We start from the raw sequence: 20,154 nt of genomic DNA, 5'->3' as shown, positions 1-20,154 counted from the left end.
GCAAGAACTATTAATGGTATTGTAGTAATAGGACAGGTTTTCAGTGAATCTTCCTCAACACTGGTTCTAGGTAGCTTCAGCCTTTCCCCAGTAGACAAAGCCTGGAGCTCATCATTGAACTCACTCCCACAATGCAATTCTGACCCTGGTTCCATTCAGAACATATCTTTACAGGCAGCTGGAAGACCTCAGAGATGGATTGAAATCAGAATGACCCAAATTTCAGGCCTGCTGGACAAGTAGACTAGAGGACCTGTCATCTCTGGGGATCACTGCGGCCATCACAAACAATCTACTCTGACATCACTATGGATTCCACAGTGTGTTGTGATCATTCTTGTAGCTCTAACTCAATATCTGACAAATAATTCCTTAAATCAAAATTTGCTAGAATATTATCAAAGATGATAAATATCTGATTTGGAAAGGCATGATTAAAATATTTTATTTTATGAAAGAACATTTTTCTCACAAGGATACTCATCTCTGAGTTGGCATTGACTCAATGGCAGTGTGTTTGGGTTTTTTATTATATGAAGCAATATAAAATCAGTGCTGGTTGTACAGTAACAACCACTGGATTTTGATATTTTGCTGTACCCTGGGAGAGATATAGGTCTGCTTCAGTTAGGACACTAGAGTAAGTGTAACCTAATGTTCTGTGGTATCAATTGTAAATTAATAACCATAATTGTTCCTGTTACTGGCTAGTGTTCATCCCCAACATATGATGACCCTATGTGTGATGGGTTTTGGTCTTCCTTGGCTGGGTTTTGGAAGTCAACTATCAGCCTTGCATCCTCGTTCATTTTTGTCTAGAAGCTCTGCTGACACATGTTTTATATCATAGAAACAGCCAAGCCTTCACTGACAGGCAGCTAAGAGGTCACGGTGCATGAAGTGCATGGACCAGGAGTGGAACTCAGGACTCCCTCATGGAAAGGGGGAACTCTACCCCTCTGTCACCACAGCCTCCAAAGCAAGGATTAGGTGATGCTAATTGCAAATTAAAATCAATACCAGTTGTATTGATCTAAATTGTCCCTAACCCATTTTTCAAAGGATTATCTCTCCTAGGGTAATTATAAGGTTGTAAGTGTCTAAAGATCTGTGTCACTTGTATCGGGATCTCTTAAGTCATGCCAATGAAAGCATTAAATTACGTGATGCTTATGATTACATTGCTCACTGAGAAAAAATGCTAAATTTTAAATCTGAAAATAGATTTTGATGTGTAGTATATTTTCACTCATCTTTCTCTTCTTCTGTGTTCCACCCTTACCATCCTATTCAACTTAAAACCTACTCATGATGGTAGATGCTGTCCCCCCTCAAATGACATTTGCATACTTCTCTTAAGATCTGACTGCTGAATTTTCACCAATATAGGTCCTTTACATTATAATTGCATGCCTGAAGTAAGCTTGCTTATAAAAACTGACAAACCTAATAGAGCTGAAGCAGCTCACTGAAGTCTCATTACCTTGGTAATCTGAACCTCTGACCTTCTGCATGTAGGCAATGCAATCTGCTGTTATTTCCATTCAGACCTCAGAAGTTTCTCAGATAACTATTTGTGAGCACAAAGGTTAACTCCCAGGAAAGGGTCATCGCTCCGAAAGCTTGTTGCATTATCATTTTCCCCCTTTATGCAACCTGCTACCCTAGTCACTCCTCTGTGAAAGAGTCACCTAGTTCTGTTTTTGGTAATTATATTTTCAAACTGATCTCTTGATAGTTAGGAGAAGATTGGCACATAGTCTCTCTAATAGGCAAAATCACAGATCGAAAGTATCTTGCCGCTGAAAGTCATATGAATAAATATCCACATATTTTCTTCTTAAAATTAACCAAAAATATCTTCAGGATTTTTTCTTTAAACCAAACAGCAATTTAGTTTAATTACTAAGCAATGTCTGTCATGTTATTTATGGACCCAGGTCCTGCCCATCTCGTGGATACATCCATCTTCCTCTAAAGCCTTCTTACTTCCCTGTAGATGGGGAAAGAGAAAAAACAGTCTAGTCTTGCTTTGGATTTGACTTCAGTTCATGGTGATCCAAGTATGTCGGAATAGAACTGCACTTTAGAGTGTTTTCAAAGGCAGATTTCTCAGAAACAAATCAGAAATATTCAGGCCATCCAAAAGTACCTCTTTCATCTGAGATGTCTATAGGGTAGACTAGATCACCAACTCTGGTTAGCAACCAAACACATTAACTGTTGACATGCCCAGTGATTCCAAACAAGCAATTCCAAACCAAAACTCACTGCCTCCGAGTCAATTCTGACTGATCGTGACCCTGTGGGACAGGATAGATGTGCCCCTGTGGGTTTTGGACATTGTAACTTTACTGGAGAAAACAACTCCTTTCACTCCCTAGGAGCTGCTGGTGGTTTTGAACTAGTTGACTTAGCAGTTAGCAACCCCACTTGTAACCATTACGCCACCAGGGTTCCTGAGATAATCAACTGGAGATGACTAATTGCTCTTTAGTGTCTCTGCTAGAATGTTACAAACTAATCACATGACCTCCTCCAGATGGGAAGGCCTAGGATATGTAGTCTAACTAAGTATGTGATAGAGAAAGGAAAACATGTCAGTGAATGTAGGGATCTGTTCCACAATTTTTATTTAACATAATGTGATTAAATATTAAATTTACAATTCTATTAGTGATTAGTGACGTCTTCATTTAACGTACCAAGACTTTGTATTTTATACATGAAAAAGAATTTGGCATAATGTTACTTTCTTTGTGTTACTTTCCTATTGTGCTTAATGCCAGGTTTATAAATTATTATTATTATATAATTATTTCTCACAATTATTTTCTAAATGCTTTCAATCTTTATCATGAATTCTTAAATATTTCCACTATTGAGTTCTGGGTTAATTCATTTCTCTATCATTTATAGAATGTTACTAGATCATTTTATCAGAATAGATCAATGTATATCACATAAATTCATTGTGTATTCTATAATGTTTGGCTATTTTAAAATCATTTATTTTTACAAGTTATATGATACTTTATATATACATGAAATTCTTAAAATAAAATATTTTCAATCAAACTTACCGAAATTGTCCCATTGTCTCTGACATTTAGTGTTACAGATTAGAAGTCAGACACTTGCCTGACTTTTTATCATTTGTAGATGATCTTTTACCTTTTGGTTTACCTTTGAAGCATAAGACTGTTCTATATGTCTACATTTGAACTTATGTCATTCTATTTATCCCTTTGATCTTCTATACTCATCTCTCAATGCATTCTGTTTAGTAAACACGTTCCTTCCATACCTCAATTTTGGATAGAGGGAGAACACTGGATGGTTATTTCCTTTGTAGTTCCCACAAATGTCTTGGACTCCCGCTGTATCCATATCCTTCTGCAAACTACATTCTCCCTATTCTCTCCTTCAATTTCGGATTATATGATTTACATGCTTATGGTGAGTGATGATGGTGTGTTTTCCATGTGGACATAGTTGGCTCACTTAGATGGCTGCTTGTTTAGAGACAAGCCATTAAGACCCCAGATGCTATTTTGTCTGATAGCCAGGCACCATCTGATTTACTCATCAATTTTGCTATAGCACCCATATCTTCTGTGTTCCTCTCCTGAGGGCAAGTACAAAGCAGGGCCATGTTGTAAGAACTAATTGTTTTTAAGTTGGAGCTAGGATTTAGTGTGAACCCAAGTCTACGATTGGATCTATATTTTGTTTGTTTATTTATCTGCTTTTGGCTCCCTTTCAAAACCTCCCTGTTAATTTATGGTAAAGGGTCTTATCAGTCATCCCCCTGGGGCATAACTATCTTCAGTTAATATTGTCTTTTATTAGTCAATGGTACTAATTTTTTTTAAAATCCTCTTGAGAGAGGGATATTGGACCCATATAGGCTAACTCCGTATCGCAGTACCTGAATTATTCACGTATACAAATCAATCTAGACACTATTTACACAAACACTAGGGATTAATTGTCAGGGAAATTTACAATAATAATCACTGAGAATATCGCTCACAGGTTTGCCAACATCATACATATTGTAATACAACATATCAGGCATTGATGCTGCAGCAAGACCGTGTTGTCTGCCTACTAACAGTTGAACAATCTTGGTATAGCTGTCTTCTGCTTCCTCAGACACTGTGTATTTTCCAAGTTAAGTCCTCAGGTAGCAAGTGTGTGTGAAGTAGAGTCAAGTTCACCTAGTGGAGTATCTGCATCAGATCTCACAGATGCAGCCTCTGGAGAATGCTGTGATCCTTGAACATCCAGAATTCAGTGTCCCAGCATTCCAGAGCACCCAACCAGGATACACCAGAAGCACAGGTCAATGTGGTCCATTCAGTGCATACCACCAAAGACACTCCCCCTTGTAAGATTCCCCAAAGCATTTTCAGTGATTTCCCCACCCACACCCAACCCCCCACCAACTGGAGGTCAGTGCTCCCTCGTTTGCTACCACCTAACATGCATTTTGTGTTCCCCAAGACATGTTTACTACTTGCCCCTTTCCTGACTTAGTTTCCCCAAGGTATTCCCCATCCCTCGAGTTGTCTACCTATCCAGGAGTGAAGGGTGGCAGTGGGAGGGAAGACCTCATCATAGATTTACATGGCAGCCACTCAGTGGACAACATACCCTTCCCCTCCTTTGACCGTTTGATCCCAGATGACATGAGGCACCCTCTGGCTAAGTGACCTTGGAAATACTTAGCCAGAGTGGATGATGTATGGTTCATTGGCACCAGTCAGTTTCTCTACCAGGCGGTCAGCCCCCACCCCCCACCCCACCCCCACCGGCCATCAGATTGAATGCCCTAGAAGCCTGAGCTTGTGCCCACCCTGCTGCTTGTTCCTACAGCAATAGACTTGTATAGTATTTGTCCTTTTGTGATTGACTTAATTTCACTGAGCATAATGTCTTCCAGATCCTTCCACTTCTTAAGGTGCTTCATAGTTTCATCACTGTTTTTAGGGATACGTAGTATTCCATTATGTGTATATACCATTTTTTTTATCCACTCTTCTACTGATGGGAGTTTAGCTGTTTCCAGCTTCTTGCTGCTATGAATTGTGCTGCGATGAACATGTCTGTTTGTGATCTGTTTCTTATTTCTTTTGGTTTATGTCTAGCAATGGTATTGTTGGATCATATGGTATTTCAATTGCCATCCGTTTCAGGATTAGCCATATTGCCTTCCACAGTAGCTGTATGTATTTACAACCCACCAGCAGTGGACAAGAGTTCCAATCTCACCATATCCTCTCGAGTCTTTGTTGTTCTCAGTTAGTTAGTTTGTTTTTATCTGAACTACAGTTGTGGGTATTAGATGGTATCTCTTGGTTGTTTTCACTTGCATTTCCTTGATGGCTAGTCAACAGGAGCATTTCCTCATGTGTTTATTAGCCGTTGGAGTGTCATCCTTTGTGAATCGTCTATTCAGATCCTTTTCCTAACTTCTTAGAGGGTTTTTTTTTCTTGTAGGCTTTGAAAAACTATAGATTTTGGTCATTAGTACTTTATCAATTATGTTATTACTAAAAATATTTTCCCAATCTGTGGGTTCTCTTTTTACTTTTTTAATGAAGTCCTTTGATGTGTAGTGTTTTATTTTTAATAGGTCCCAATTATCTATTTTCTCTTCCACGGAGCGTGTTTCCTCTTTATCGCTGATAACCTGTGTAGTCTCTATACGGGGGCACTTAGATGTGTCCCAACTTTCTCATTGATGATCCTGGTAGCTTTGGGCTTTACATTGGGGTCTTTGATCCAACTTGAGTTTGTTTCTGTGCCTGGAGTGAGATATGGACCTTCTTCTGAAGGTGGATGTCTAGTTTGTCCAGCACCATTATCGAAGAGGACATCTGCTTCCCATTTAATGCTTATTGGACCTTTGTAAAAAATGCGAGATGGATGCAGATGGTTCTATTTCTGGGTTTTCTGTCCTGATCCATTGGTCCATGTATCTAACATGATACCAGTGCCAGGCTGTTTTGACAACTGTGGCTGTATAGTAGGTTTTGAGGTCAGGTAGTGCAAGACCGCCTACTTTACTCTTCTTTTTGAGGAGTTCTTTGCTTATCCCTGGCTTCTTCCCTCTACATATAGGATTGGTAATTAGTTTTCCCATATCTTTAAAGAATAATGATGAAATTTGGATTGGAATCTCATTGAATTATTTGTAGATTGCTTTAGGTAGTATTGACATTTTCACAATGTTGAGCCTTCTGATCCATGGGCACGGGATGTTCTTGCATTTCTGTAGCTCCCTTTTGGTTTCTTATAGTAATATTCTGTAGTTTTCTTTGTACAGGTCTCTTGGATTTTGGTTAGGTTTATTCCAGTTATTTCCGCTTTTGTGTAGCTATTGTGAATGGTATTGTTTCCTTGGTGTCTTTTTATATATTCTCATCACTGTTTTATAGGAATCCAATTGATTTATGCTTGGTAATCTTGTATCCTGCTTCTCTACTAAACTCCTCTATTGTTTCCAGCAATCTTATTGTGTACATCTTAGGATTCTCAATATATAAAATTATATCGTCTGCAAATAGCAAAAGTTTTATTTCTTCTTTGCCCAATTGTACTCCCTTGATTTCTTGCCATTGTCTTATGTTACAGCTAGACTTCCAGCACAATTTTGAATAAAAGAATGGATAAGGAATATCCTTGTTGGGTTCCCTTATTCAATAGAAGTATTACCAGCTATTCTCCACTGAATGTAATATTTACTGCTGGATTTTTATATATGACCTTTATTTTGTTGAAGTTTTTCCCCTTCACATTCTATCTTCTTGGGAACTTAGATTAGGAATGAGTTTTGGATATTGTCAAATACTTTTCCTGCATCACTTGATATGATCATATGGTTCTTATCCTTGTTCTTGTTAATGTGGTAGATTACATTAATTGTTTTTTGTTTGTTGTACCATCCCTGCATCCCTGGTATGAATCCTAATTTGTCATGACGTATTATTTTTTTGATATGTTATTGGATTCTATTGGCCAAGATTTTGTTGGGAATCTTTGCATCTATATTCATGAGAGATATTGAAATGTAGTCCTCTATTCGTTTGTGGTCTTTGTCTGGTTGGGTATCAGGTGTATCCTGGCTTCATAGAATGAGTTTGGGAGTTTTCTGTCCTTTTCTATATTCTGGAAGAGTTTGTGTAGGACTGGAGTCAGCTTTTCAGTGAATAGTTTGTAGAATTCTCTGGTGAAGCCATCTGAACTACAGCTTTTATAGTGAGGAATTTCTTGAGGACCTTATATATTTCTTCTTTTGCTGAGTCTGTTCAAGTTTTTAATGTCCATACGTGTTAATTTCGGTAGATCATGTTTTTCTAGGAATTTATCCATGCATCCAGGTTATTGAATTTGTTGGATTATAGTCTTTCATAATATTGCATTATTATCTTTTTATTTCATTAGAGTCTGTTGTGACTTCCCCTATTTCTTCCCTAATTCTTGATATTGTTTTCTGCTCCTTCCTTTTTCCTTAGTTAGGTTTGCCAGCAGTTTGTCAATTTTGTTGATGCTTTCATAGATCTAAATTTTTGATTTTTCCCATTGTTTTTCTGGGGTTTTTTTGTGGGGTTTTTTTTTTCCGTTGTTTTGCTGAAAAGCAAATGTTTTCATTTAACAAAAACAAAACAACAATAAATTGATATTACTCATTTGAAAAAATTTTAGGGGGACCTTGTATAGCTCTGATCACAATCCATGCATCCGTCCATTTGTTTTTCTATTTTCCAGTTCATTATTTCTCCTCTATTTATTATGATTTCTTTTCTTTTGCTGTTGGAAGGTTTATGCTGTTGACTCTCTTGGAAGTATTGGATTAAAGTTTTGAACATTGTCTCTCCCTTTTTTTCATGTATGCATTAATTACTATAAAGTAACCTCTACCAACTGCTTTTGCTGAGTCCCATAGCTTTTGGTATGTTGTGCTATCATTCTTATTAGTTTCTAGGAACTCCCTAATTTACCCTAATTATTTGGGTTATTACCCAGTCTTTTTTGAGTATATGTTTTTGAGTCTACAAATGTTTTTCTTTTTTAAAAAAAAATTCTTTCTATTTTTGATTTCCAGCTTTATGGCATTGTGGTCAGAGAAGATGGTTTTAATGATCCCTATGTGTGTGAATTTTCTCAGGCTTGCTTGATGGCTCAATATTGGGTCTATTTTAGCATATGAGCCTTGCATATAAGAAAAGAATGTGTATTTTTTTGTTGTTGGTTGGAGAGTTCTATGAATATCTAGGATTTCAAGCTGTTTGATTGTGTTGTTCAGCTCTTGTTACCTATTGATCTATCTTTCTTTGAGAGTGGTATATTGAAATCACCTACTATTATTGTTGATCTGGTGATTTCTCTTTTCATCTCTTTGAGGATTTGATTGATGAATTTTGAGGGTCTTTCTTTGAGTGCATATATGTTAATTACGGTTAGGTGTTCTTGGTCTATTGATCCCCTTAGAATAATGTAATGCCCATTATTGTTTCTGATTATATTGTGTACCTTGAAGTCAATTTTGTCAGAGATTAATATTGCCATCCCTGCTTTCTTTTTTCTTTTTTTTAATTACCATTAGTTTGGGTGAATTTTTCTCCATCCTCTGATTCCCAGTCTTTTTTGGTCTGTGAGTGTGAGATGTGTATCCTGAAGGCATCAGATTGGTGGATCTTGTTGTTTAATCCAATCTGCTACTCTTTGTCATTTATTGATGCATTTAGTCCAATGACATTTAGTGTATTTGCTGTATAAACTCGAGTATAAGCCTACCAGAATATCAGCTGAGGCACCTGATTTTTCCACAAAAACTGCATTAAAAATGTGCCGAAAAACTCAGCTTACACACAAGTATATGTAGTAAATATAAATGTAGATCAGTCACTGTCTTCTCACATCATCCGTGCTTGATGTTTTCCTTTCTTCCACTTTATGGCGTGATATGTGTAATTTCTCCACTAGATCTGTAATGTTTGGGGTACTATTTTTAGTTTGTTGGTTTCTAGGTGGTGTGGCACCCTGTGGTGGTCTCATGTTTGAGTGCTAAGGTTGTTGGCTTTCTGGCCATAATAAATGATAGTATTGTTCGTAATGCTGGCTTTGTTTTTACAAATTCTCTAAATATATCCTTGTTTGAGAAAACTTTTATTTCTCCTTCAAATTTTATGGTAAGCTTTCCCAGATAAGGATTCTTGGATTGCAGTTGTTCTTTCAAATTTCAGAATATGTTGCTCCAATTTATTTCCTGCACGGTCTCTCCGGAGAAGTCTGATCTTATTCTTATCTGTTTACCTTTATATGTGACTGCTTTTTTTCTCTCTAGCTGCTCTCATGATTTTCTCCTTTTCTTTGAATTTGGTTAATTTGACTAATTATATATATATATATATATCTTGTGTTTTGTTTTGTTTTGGGGGGAGGGTAATCTATTCTGTCTTCCCTCTGCTACATGGATAGCTATCGACTCCTTCTTTGCGATACTGAGGAAAATTTCTTCCTACAGTTCCCTTACTATTTTAACTGTAGACTTCTTTATTTCTTCCTGCTCAAGCACTCCAAGACTTCAAATATTATTTCACTTTATGGTATCCCACATCACCCTCAGGCCTTCTTCAGATTCTTTTGCTTTGTTTGTTTGTTTGCTTCTCTGGTTTGCTGAATTCTACTTTATTGTTCTGGATTCAATTTTCCGTTTCTTTCACTCTATTGGTCATATGTTGTACTTTGTTTTTGTTTTTTTCTGCTACATTATTCCATAGTTCCTGAATTTCTTTTGGTGTGAAGTTTCTAGTAGCTCCATATTTTTCATCTAGTTAAGGGTTGATCCTGTAAGGCTCTACACATCATTTTATTATATTATCCATCTGGAATTTCAAAGGCTTCTTCTTCTGTGTATTGCATTATATTTGAGTAATAGACAGTTGTTCACTATTGTTTCTCTTGATTTTTTTGTCATAGCTGCTGATGGCTTTTGTTTGCGCCGAATAGTGGTTGAGCTATAGATGAGGCATAGGCTTCTGAGCTGTGGAAGGTGGGAAGGATTTGGCTCTTTAGGTTAGAGGAGGATGAGTTGCAGCTGGAAGTCTTATTATGTGGAGATGAGGATGGAGTGATAGTTGGGTGAGTAGGAGGAAAAGGATATAGGTGCTCGGGAGTAGGTTTTAAATGGATATCTTCCTGTTAAGTATAGTACTTTTTGATGAGTTAGAGAAGAGGGCTTTAGGAAATGTGTTGTTAATTGGTAGGTTATAAGAGAGTGTGTGTTAGTTATGTAGAGGAAGCGAGGTCTTGAGGTAATGGTGGTTGGGGTAGGTGAGGGGTATATTAAGAAATCTATTAAAAATGGAGAGTGTAGCCCATCTATTACTGTGCTCTTAACAGAAGGCCCTTTTATTGTAGGTTTCTGCACAACTCAGTATTATCCACCCTTTGTGGTCTCAGGGAGGACATAGGCTAATGGAGTGGGGGCCCAAGGTGGGGGTAGATGGGGACTTCCAATCAGTAGGCAGTCCTGCTAAGGACATAAGGGAGTTCTAGGCAAAGCACTATTTCAGCAGCATCTTCCCAGGACTCTCATTCATTTCTTTTCCGTCATTTTCCTTTTTATCCCTTGGTGTTATACTCTTCACTTGCTTGTTTCTACTGTCATTTAAATCTGACACCGCTTTCTATGTTTCCTTGTTTCTTGTTTCTCTTTCTTAATGTTCATCCATTTTTATCCACGTCTTTGCACTTAAAGCTAATCATGTAGGCATCTGTTTCAAAGAAGTTTATTTTCCATTAAACCACATCTCATATTTTTTCAAAATTGCAGGTAAATCTCTGTTATGAAGCCTCTATCATGTTTTTATGAAAGTGATATCTAAAATAAAATTCTGCTTTTGAAGTTTCCAGACATTGTTTCTCTTACCTTATGCTATGTAGAAGCCTTTGAATTTATGTTTTCCTGTTTCAACAACTACTTTTTGACAATAAACAGAGAAAATAGAGTTTACCTTGGCTCCCGTATTTGACATTTTAATTTTAATAGCTCTCTGTTCACAGAGGTAAACTCAAGGTCAGCAGCCTTTAATTTTGTCCTGGTCTGATGAACTGAGGATGTATCTTGTCTTTCTTAGACGGTTCACTGACTTAGGAAGAGCCTATTGTGTTTAAAGATCTTATTCAAACAATGAAAAAGCACACTCCTATGCATGCACTGCTGCCAGAACTTCTGACATGATTGCTAGAAATAGCACAATATAATATGCTTCTACCTTTTCCCCTGTGTTTTTGAATTTCAACTGTAATGTCTACATGAATGAAGAAAGAGAAGTGTTCAGTTGATGGGAAGCCTAGTAGTAATGAAATATCCTGTGTGTGTTGCCTAGAAAATACTGCTTATTTTCTGGTGACCAGAGTTTCTACATCATGGAATCAGACAAACTTGTAGAATTGAGTTGCCATCCTTTCTTATCTTGTTTCTCTCTTTCAGAGGGCCTGGCATATGGTGTGGGTCTTTTACATTAAACAGAATTTCATTGAGACATGGAGCATAGAATCTTCCTCATCTTGACTTCATAATGCTAGCCCCAATATTTTAAGTATCTACATAGATATATGCATTGCAATTTAGCAGAAAATATATCAGACATATTTAATAAACCAAGTATAATTATTTTCTGTCTGACCCAAACAAAAAAAAAATTCATTGCCACCAAGTTAACGCCAACTCATAGCGATGGGGTAGCATTCCCTTTTGGGTTTTGATGACTTTAAATTTTCACAGAAGTATAAAATCTCATTTACATTAATATTATATCTCTAGGAATTCAATACCTAAACATCCCACTCACTTAATTCATTTTAAAATATAACATGAGCTTCAGAAGAGTCTAGTGCTTTTATGTATACCTCAGCTACCACAAATTACCAGTTAATAATATAATTCAATAGAAAATATTTTAATGATCAAAGGAATTGTTGCATTTAGAACACCAATGGCTTTCCTGTATTTGACTCATCATTTGGGACCATATTAATGGGCAGAAATAGAAATTTGTGATAATGCTAAAACTTATCATTAATTATTTCATGGCATCAGAAAAAGGAAACATCTCAATACCCAGGGTTTTCACAAATTAGTTATTAAAGATATTCTAATATAACACCTTCCAACTATCTGGTGTGCCTCAACTTTTTAATTACTGTTACAGATAAAATGAAAGCAATGATGTACTTCCTGTGGAGGGAGGAGGAATAGAATTAAGAATTGAGTTAAGAAAATAATATCATACCCAAAGCCATATTTCATTGCTTTGGGTATGATATGATTTGGGAATTGACAAGATGACAATATATTGGGAATTCACATAGTAAAGAAATGGTACTTCAATGATCAAAACAGAAGAGCATCACCACTCTTTTCTACTAATCTTTAGATTAAAGTGTATTTTTTCATACAGTTTCAATGAGATCGTAAACCCACAACAAAACACTTATCAAGGTAATGTTTCCTGTTTACAACTTTTCAAAGAATATCGATGTAAGTGGAGTAATTTCTACTTCAAATCACTGTTTTCATGACTTCATTTTAGAGTCCTTGTGGGAAGAAAACGAGGCAAAATATCAGGCTAAGAATGGAGAATTAGAATAAAGAGAAGAAAGAAAAGAATAGGCTGGCCATTGAAAGGAGTAAAGTTGAGGAATTGAGAATTATATTGTGAAATGAAGTCCCTTGGTGATGTAGCAGTTAAGAGCGCAAATATGAGTCAAAAAGTAGGCAATTAGAACCCGCCCAGTGGATCCAAGGAGAAAGAGCTGGCGATCTGCTATCATAAAAATTATAGGATAGAAATACTATGGGGCAGTTCTGTTCTGTCACACGGTGTCACGATGAGTTGGCATCAATTCTCCAGCATACAGCATCACAACACTTATGAAACAGTCAGTGGCTAATTGTGGCATTCTGAAGATTGTTTACATCATAAACAAGGAGGCATCAAAAAGTTCATGGGAAGATGAAGTTAAAAGATAGGGAATTTTTTCACGTGCTATTTAAAGCCCCATCACCTGTATATTGAATTAAGAGAAAGGGACGAGTCTCGAGACAAATTGGACAACCGTGCTAGACGCTTGCATAGCCAGTCCTTAGGAGAGCAGGAAGCAGTGCCCTGCTGCACTGACAGAGCACAGCAGCAGCATCTTTCCATAGATGAAAATGGAGAACATTGACTTCACGTATTCCAAGACGCTTTAAGTTCTAGGATCTGCGTCAAAAAACACCCTCCTGAATGTGTTCTCTCTAGGATTAGCATACTAATGATCAGAAAGTTCTCCTTTTGTACATTAGTGTGCTCTTCACTTTCTTCCAGAAGTATTATATGGAGGCTTTGAAGTTTAGTCATAATATTAAGCATAATAACTAAAATATTGGAAGAAATTAGGAAGCATATTCCACTATATAAGATAAATCTTTATCCAACTAATTATGGGATGGGGGGAAATTGTTAAAAAGAAGAAAAAAATATTTAAACCATCCCAACTAGAATCACCATAAAGGATGTCCCATGCATGCATTTCCTTTGTTTTCTGTTCTAAAAATAAGAATCCGTTCCCATGGATTCTGTTCTAACTCATGACAGTCTCAAGCATGAGAGAGTAGAAGTATGTTCCATATTATTTTCAGCGGCTGGTTTGGGGGAAGTACAGCTCCATCCCTTTCTTTCAAGGTGGTGCTGGGTGCACTTGAAAACCCGCCTTTTTAGCAGACTAAGATGTTGACGATTTGAAATATTCAAGAACTATTCTAGCAATGGCTCATGATGCAATCTTTTCCCTGTATTTTCTCTTGAGAACTGCTCAAATCAGTTATCTTGACACTGCACTACATTTATTGTCAACAGCTCTCCAAGACCTACAAGGCAATGTTGAATATTATACACTTTTTTGGAATTCTGCTTCCTCAAATGAATCTCTCAAAATCCTCCAACATGCAAACTCCCATGTCATTGGCCACTTAAGTCCAAACACAAAGTATTGGATATTTATCTCAGCCTTCAATGGAGTCCACAGCATCCACAGTGAAGTCCAGCACGCAACCACTTGTGATGGAGGTGAGTCCAGATTTTACCGGATGGACAACTTCAAAGATGCTAATGAAATTGGTTAATTCTTGTCAGTTTGAGATCAGTTATCCTCCATTATAAAATATCCAGTGTTGGGGACAAAGGGGCTGGGCTAAAATGCTTAAGTGCTCACCATCATCAAGTGGCAGATCAATACATGGTCCCATGGAGACTGAAGCAAAAGGCACTATTAAGGGAAGATTAACCCAGTTTGTTCCTATTCTTTTCCTTGTATGCTTAGTTTGGAGCAGAGTTCACATCAATAAATGGTGGCATTTAGAAACATTATTTTTTTTCTTCTTAAGATTAGCTCTCTGAAACAGTACGCTTTTCAAAATGACAGCCAAGCACAGTGAAGGCCCTCCCTGACTCACCAGAAATCATAGGTGGAAGTTCAGCCACTGAGAAAAATTTCCTGTGACTCATTTCAAAGCCAGTTAGCAAGGGGGAGGAAGCAAGAGCAGCAACTTGTGAATCTGAAATGTGTTTGGAATGGTCTTTCTAATCTTTTTGGCTTTATAAAGTCTCATTATAAACATTATAATATCATTACCTCCGGAGCAAGTGTTCCAGGTCATTAGCGGAGCACTTTAACTGTGGAACCCATTTCCCTTTGTGGTGCCAAAGGTCGGCACCTTTTGTTTATGGAATAGAATGGAATACAAGGACAATTTTTCAACTAGTTAAGATGGGTCCTTATGACAAAAATAGGTTTTTGCATAGTTATTTCTGACATGCTTGAATAATTGTGTAATTTAACGCTATGCAAGGGTTTTTTTACTCTATTGTTAGATTTCATCATTACCTATGGTAATCAACATTCAAAATCATTTACATAATGACAATATTGCATTATTGCTTCATATTGCTTGAGTTACAAGCTAGTAACATCAAATGATTTTTCACGTTCCACCAGTCTCAATATAGTTGAGCTTTACATTTTGCTTAAGGAGCAATTTCTTTTCTTTTTTTTCTTTCCTGGGCGGTATGGGGTGAAGGGACAGAGGAGGGAAATAATAGATCAGTGCTGGTGATGGGTGAATAATTTATCATCGTATCCCACTGATCACATAGTGCTGAAGATTAGCACTATGCTGGTGGTATAAAGCATTTTATCACCAATTCTTATGGTTTCTAACTGAGAGTATAATAAGCCAATTTGCAGAGGACGGCAGACTGTGATAACTTCATCAGAGGGAAACAGATAAGCAGCGAGCCCTTTGCTAAGCCCAAACACAGATCTGCCTTGAGTTTAACAAGTGCTTTTTCAGGGACAGCTGGAGTTTATTCAGTTTCTTCCTTTAATTCTAGAGCCTCAGGGCCTGCTTCCTCCCGAGGTTGTCACCATCAACAGTACAGCTGTGCACGTCATCTGGACATCTCCTTCAAATCCAAATGGTGTTGTCACCAACTATTCCATCTATGTAAATAATAAGCTCTACAAGACTGGCATGAATGTGGCCGGGTCGTTCGTTCTGAGAAACCTGTCACCCTTCACTATCTATGGCATTCAGGTTAGGAGATTGTTTTGTTTCACTTTGTTTTTTAATGGTTGATCTTACGGGTGTGTTGAATAAAATAAGCTGGGCGGATTCTCTAAGTGGAGGCTTCTCTCTTGGTTACATATTATTTATTCGGTGGGAAAAAGAAAAGAGGACAGGAAAATTGACCAGGACTAAGTCTGCTTGCTGTGGGTAAACATGTGGGTCTCTGGAGAGACAATATTGATAATAAAGAGAATGATGATGTTGAAGATGGTAATGCTACCGGAACAGGCGAAATGTAGCAGATTACATATTGGAGATAAATGTTGCCAGCAGTGTGCCTTTTTTCTCAGTTCTTTTACTGTTTTTAAGTCGGAATCAGTTTAGGCATACAGAGGCATTCTTTCACTCCCCTGGTCTGCTACTTAACTAAGTTAACAAGTTCAAAGCAGTTAACATCACCTTAGCTTAAATTTTTCTCTTTTGTAAGGACAGTGGACCAGGTAACAAAACACTACAACCCCACTAATGTTCTGTGACTCTAAATTCAACAAAAACATATCATCTCCAACTGACAGGCTACTATTAGCAGGTTTCACCCACAGATAAAAACTAACATATCCTTTATGAGTGTTTTCCCGTCGAGTCTTATGGGGTGCTACACTCTGTCTCCCAAGTCTATTTTTGGTGTTCCCCGGGGGTTTCATCACTTTGCTCCCCCTGCTCCTCTGCTGCATGCCCTCAGTGCCTGGTCCCAGTGTGAGGGGGCCAGACCGTGCCCTATTCGTGCACTGTGTCTCCAGTGTTGTCCCCTGCAGTGTCATGGTTCATTGAGGGATGGGGCCAGCCCTACTGTCTTCCCTGTGCGTTGTCTGCTCAGAGCAGGAGCATCATCCTTGGGGCTTGGTGGGCCAGGATGTCCTCTCCTCCCTCTCCATCCCTTTGCATTTCTCCCTTGTGCTCTAATCCGACACACTCCTCTCCCCAAGCTGTAGCCCCAGTGCTGTCCTCTGAAGTGCATTCTTCCGGGTGGGGGCTGGAGGTGGGGGTTGGGGGCGGGGGGCAAGATGTCCACATAGTCGGGATTGGGGCCTGCCTGCAGGCTTCTCTGTTGGTTCCCTGCTACATGTCAGTATGTTGTATTCACGTCTTGGTGCATTGGGTTAAAGCCGGTCTCTCTCCCCTTCTCCTGTGGAGACATAAACTGCCCTCCCCTGGGGTGGATTAGTGCCCTGTTCCTTCCCTACCCATGTCTTTTTTTCCTTCTTCTTTCCCCCTCTTATTTAGTTGGCTGCCGTATGTATCCCTGGATTGGGTTTGGCCCCTGCCATAGTTGCTGGACATCACCCCAGGGATGTATATATAAAGTAGCTTTACCCCTATGTCCCGTTTTTGTTTTGTTTTGTTTTTAAGCTTACCTCAGTGGACCAAAAAACAGACCCTGAACTATTTATAAGCTTTTCCATTTTTGTCAGTGGCTTTCTTTTTGTTGTTGTTATTTTGATCTTGCTTTCTGCTGTTGTTATTGTTTGATTGGTTTTGACTTCCTTTGTTGTTTTATTTGGCTTTGCCTGGTTTTTGCACTTATTAATGTATCTGCATGCTATCTAGATAAGATAGGTGGGATAAATAATTCAGAGATGAAAAGAATGGGACCAAATGGGTCTGGGCCGGGGAGGATACAGAAGGAGGGGAGGTGGGAGAAAGGAAAGGGCGAGGAGGAACCAACCCAGGGACAAGAGAACAAAAAGTGAACTAAAATCAATGGAAGGAAGGTCGTAGGATGCCTGGAGCTCAATCAAGGATAATGTAGCAGCGAGGAATTACTAAACCCGATGAAGGCCAAACATGATGGTGGGACAAGAGGGAAGTAAAAAGGAAATCGAGGAAAGAACCAGGAGGTAAAGGACATTTATAGAGGCCTAAATATAGACATGTACACATTGTAAATATACATATAATGAGAGGAGAATAGAACTATGTACTCATATCTAGATGTTAAGAATTAAGGTTGCAGATGGACATTGGTCCTCACCTCAAGTACTCTCTTAACACAAGAACACTTTGTTCTAACAATCCAGCATTCTGTGATGCTCACCTTCCCAACATGATCACTGAAGACAAAATGGGTGCCTAAGCAATTGTGGTGAAGAAAGCTAATGGTACCCGCCTATCAAAAGATATAGCATCTGGGATCTTAAAGGCTTGAAGATAAACAAATGACCATCTAGCTCAGAAGCAACAAAGCCCACATGGAAGAAGAATACTAGCCTGTGTGATGATAAGGTGTTGATGGGATCAGGTATCAGGCATCTAAGACTCAGAATAAAACCATACCCAAGGTGAATGGGGTGGGGGACATGGAGTGGAGACCCAATGCCCATCTGTAGACAATTGGAAATCCCCTCACAGAGGGGTCACAGGGAAGAGATGAGCCAGTCAGGGTGCAATATAGCACCAATGAAACACACAACTTTCCTGTAGCTCTTTGGTGCTTCCTTCACCCCACTATTATGACCTCAATTCTGCCTTACAAATTGGATTAGACCAGAGCTTGCAGATAAGAGTCTGCTACAGATAACAGGCCAAAATACAAGGAGCCCAGGATAGATAAACCCCTCAGGATGAACAAGGAGGGTAGAGATACCAGGAGGATTAGGGGAGAATGGGGGCAAAAGAGGGAATCCATCTCAAGGATCAATCCAGAACCCCCTCTCAGGGGATGAGTAATGGAAAAGTGGATGAAAGGCGATAGAGGAAGATGTAAGATATGGAAAAAAATAATGTATAACGTATCAAGAGTTTGTGAGGGAGGGCTGGCGGGGGAGGGAGAGGGAAGAAATGGGGAGCTGATATCAGGAGCTCAAGTGGAAAGAGAATGCTTTGAAAATGATGATGGTGGCATATGTGCAAATGTGCTTGACACATTGGAGGAATGTATGGATTGTGATAAGAGATCTAAGAGCCCCCAATAAAAGTATTTTTTTAAATGTAATATATCTACTCGTCCTTCAATGAATGTTCAATGACTCTCATCTGTGTAAGAGTAGCTGTACTTGAACATCTTTTTGCCCCAGCACCTCTTTTAAGAATCTGCAGTCAATATGCCCTGCACTGGAAAATGTTTAATGCAATAATATGATAAAATTTAATATACAACAATTGGAGGACCACCTCATAGACTTCTTCAGGATCCATTGATCTTAAAAGTAGAAAAAATTATAATAAGGCATATTTTAAAAGAAATATATATTCAAGGAATTTGAAATTTTGTGAGTGCCAAGAAAGATAAAGATAAAGACTAATGTACAAATGAGTGATAAATAAAAATGAGTGATAAAAGGAGAGTTCTTTCAGATAAACCCCTCAGGACCAATATTGAGAGTAGCCATCCCAGGAGGGGAAGGGGGAGGTGGGGGGAGAAAAGGGGAACCAATCACAGTGATCTACCTACAACCCCCTCCTTGGGGGGACCGACAACAGAAAAGTGGGCAAAGGAAGATATCCGGCAGTGTAAGACATGAAAAAATAATAGTAATTTATAAATTATCAAGGGTTCATGAGGGAGAGAGGGTAGAAGAGGGAGGGGGGGAAATAAGGAGCTGTACTACTAGTAAAATTTTATACATAATTTCTTTTGTGGAAGGTTTTATAAGTAAGGTTCAGGATGTTAAAGCACAGGAATTTTAACCAGTCGCATCATTTTTTCACCGGCTTTGTTTATTTAGTAATGCTACTCTTTTGTTTTCCCAGCATCTTGTTTCTTCCTATTTGAAGGTGAAGGGCACTTAATAGTTTGACTGCAGTGAATCCTTTAACCTCCTCCAATATTACCCATAGTGCATCCCAAGAAAACGGAATAAAAAAATCTGTGCCGGAACAATAAAACACATTTATTAGTTTCTCTCACATTAACCTCTGTGAGCTATCTTAGCATGTAATATGGGTAAGAGTGACTTATACGAAATTCATATCACTTTATTAGCACGCAAAACACCAGCTAGGAATGAATTCACTGAGGCATGTCTAGCTGGTTTCCTGGCCATGGAGCAAGATGTGACAAGTGAAAGTGTTTCAGACCTGTGCTAGTGCAAGAGGCTGCATTCGTGCGTATTGGTTTGAATCAGTTGTAACGTTTTATCAGATTTGGGACATAGAAACAGCCGAGAAGACAAGAGACCAAATTTAAATTCAATATATAAATTCTGCTGTTTGTGACTAAACTCTTGCTATTCCTGGCAATTATGCTAGTTTGAACCTCTCCACCCTATAGGAATACCACACTCGAAATTAGTGTTGGATGTGTGGAAATTTTAGTATCAAATTTCAGTGATTTTCATTATGACGCCAAAACAACTTGACATCATTTATAATATGTGACATCAATATAATATGAAATGCCTAAAATTTTAGAAGTAAGGTTCTCTATTTTAACTCCTTCCATAAAAGAGCTATGAATTTTATTTTTTATTTTTAAAATAATTTCTTGGCATGTAATTCATGTACCATACAATTCAATGGTTTAAACATAT

The 20,154-nt window shown here is 38.2% G+C and overlaps 1 protein-coding gene across 1 annotated transcript in view; it reads left to right on the top strand.

Annotated features, from left to right (window-relative positions):
• Positions 1 to 20,154, top strand: part of USH2A (usherin) — a 949,135-nt gene that overhangs the window by 661,853 nt on the left and 267,128 nt on the right. The window contains exons 45-46 of the mRNA XM_004700145.2: positions 13,917 to 14,126; positions 15,450 to 15,652. Of these exons, the coding sequence (XP_004700202.1) occupies positions 13,917 to 14,126; positions 15,450 to 15,652 (413 nt within the window). The remainder of the gene's footprint in view (positions 1 to 13,916; positions 14,127 to 15,449; positions 15,653 to 20,154) is intronic.

The sequence above is a fragment of the Echinops telfairi genome, unplaced genomic scaffold (genome assembly GCF_000313985.2).
Source record: "Echinops telfairi isolate 266 unplaced genomic scaffold, ASM31398v2 ScPeMD7_7424;HRSCAF=8462, whole genome shotgun sequence".
In the NCBI taxonomy this organism is placed as follows: Eukaryota; Metazoa; Chordata; class Mammalia; order Afrosoricida; family Tenrecidae; genus Echinops; species Echinops telfairi.
Note: the sequence above shows the minus strand (reverse complement) of the source record. Positions and strands in the feature narration are given on the sequence as shown.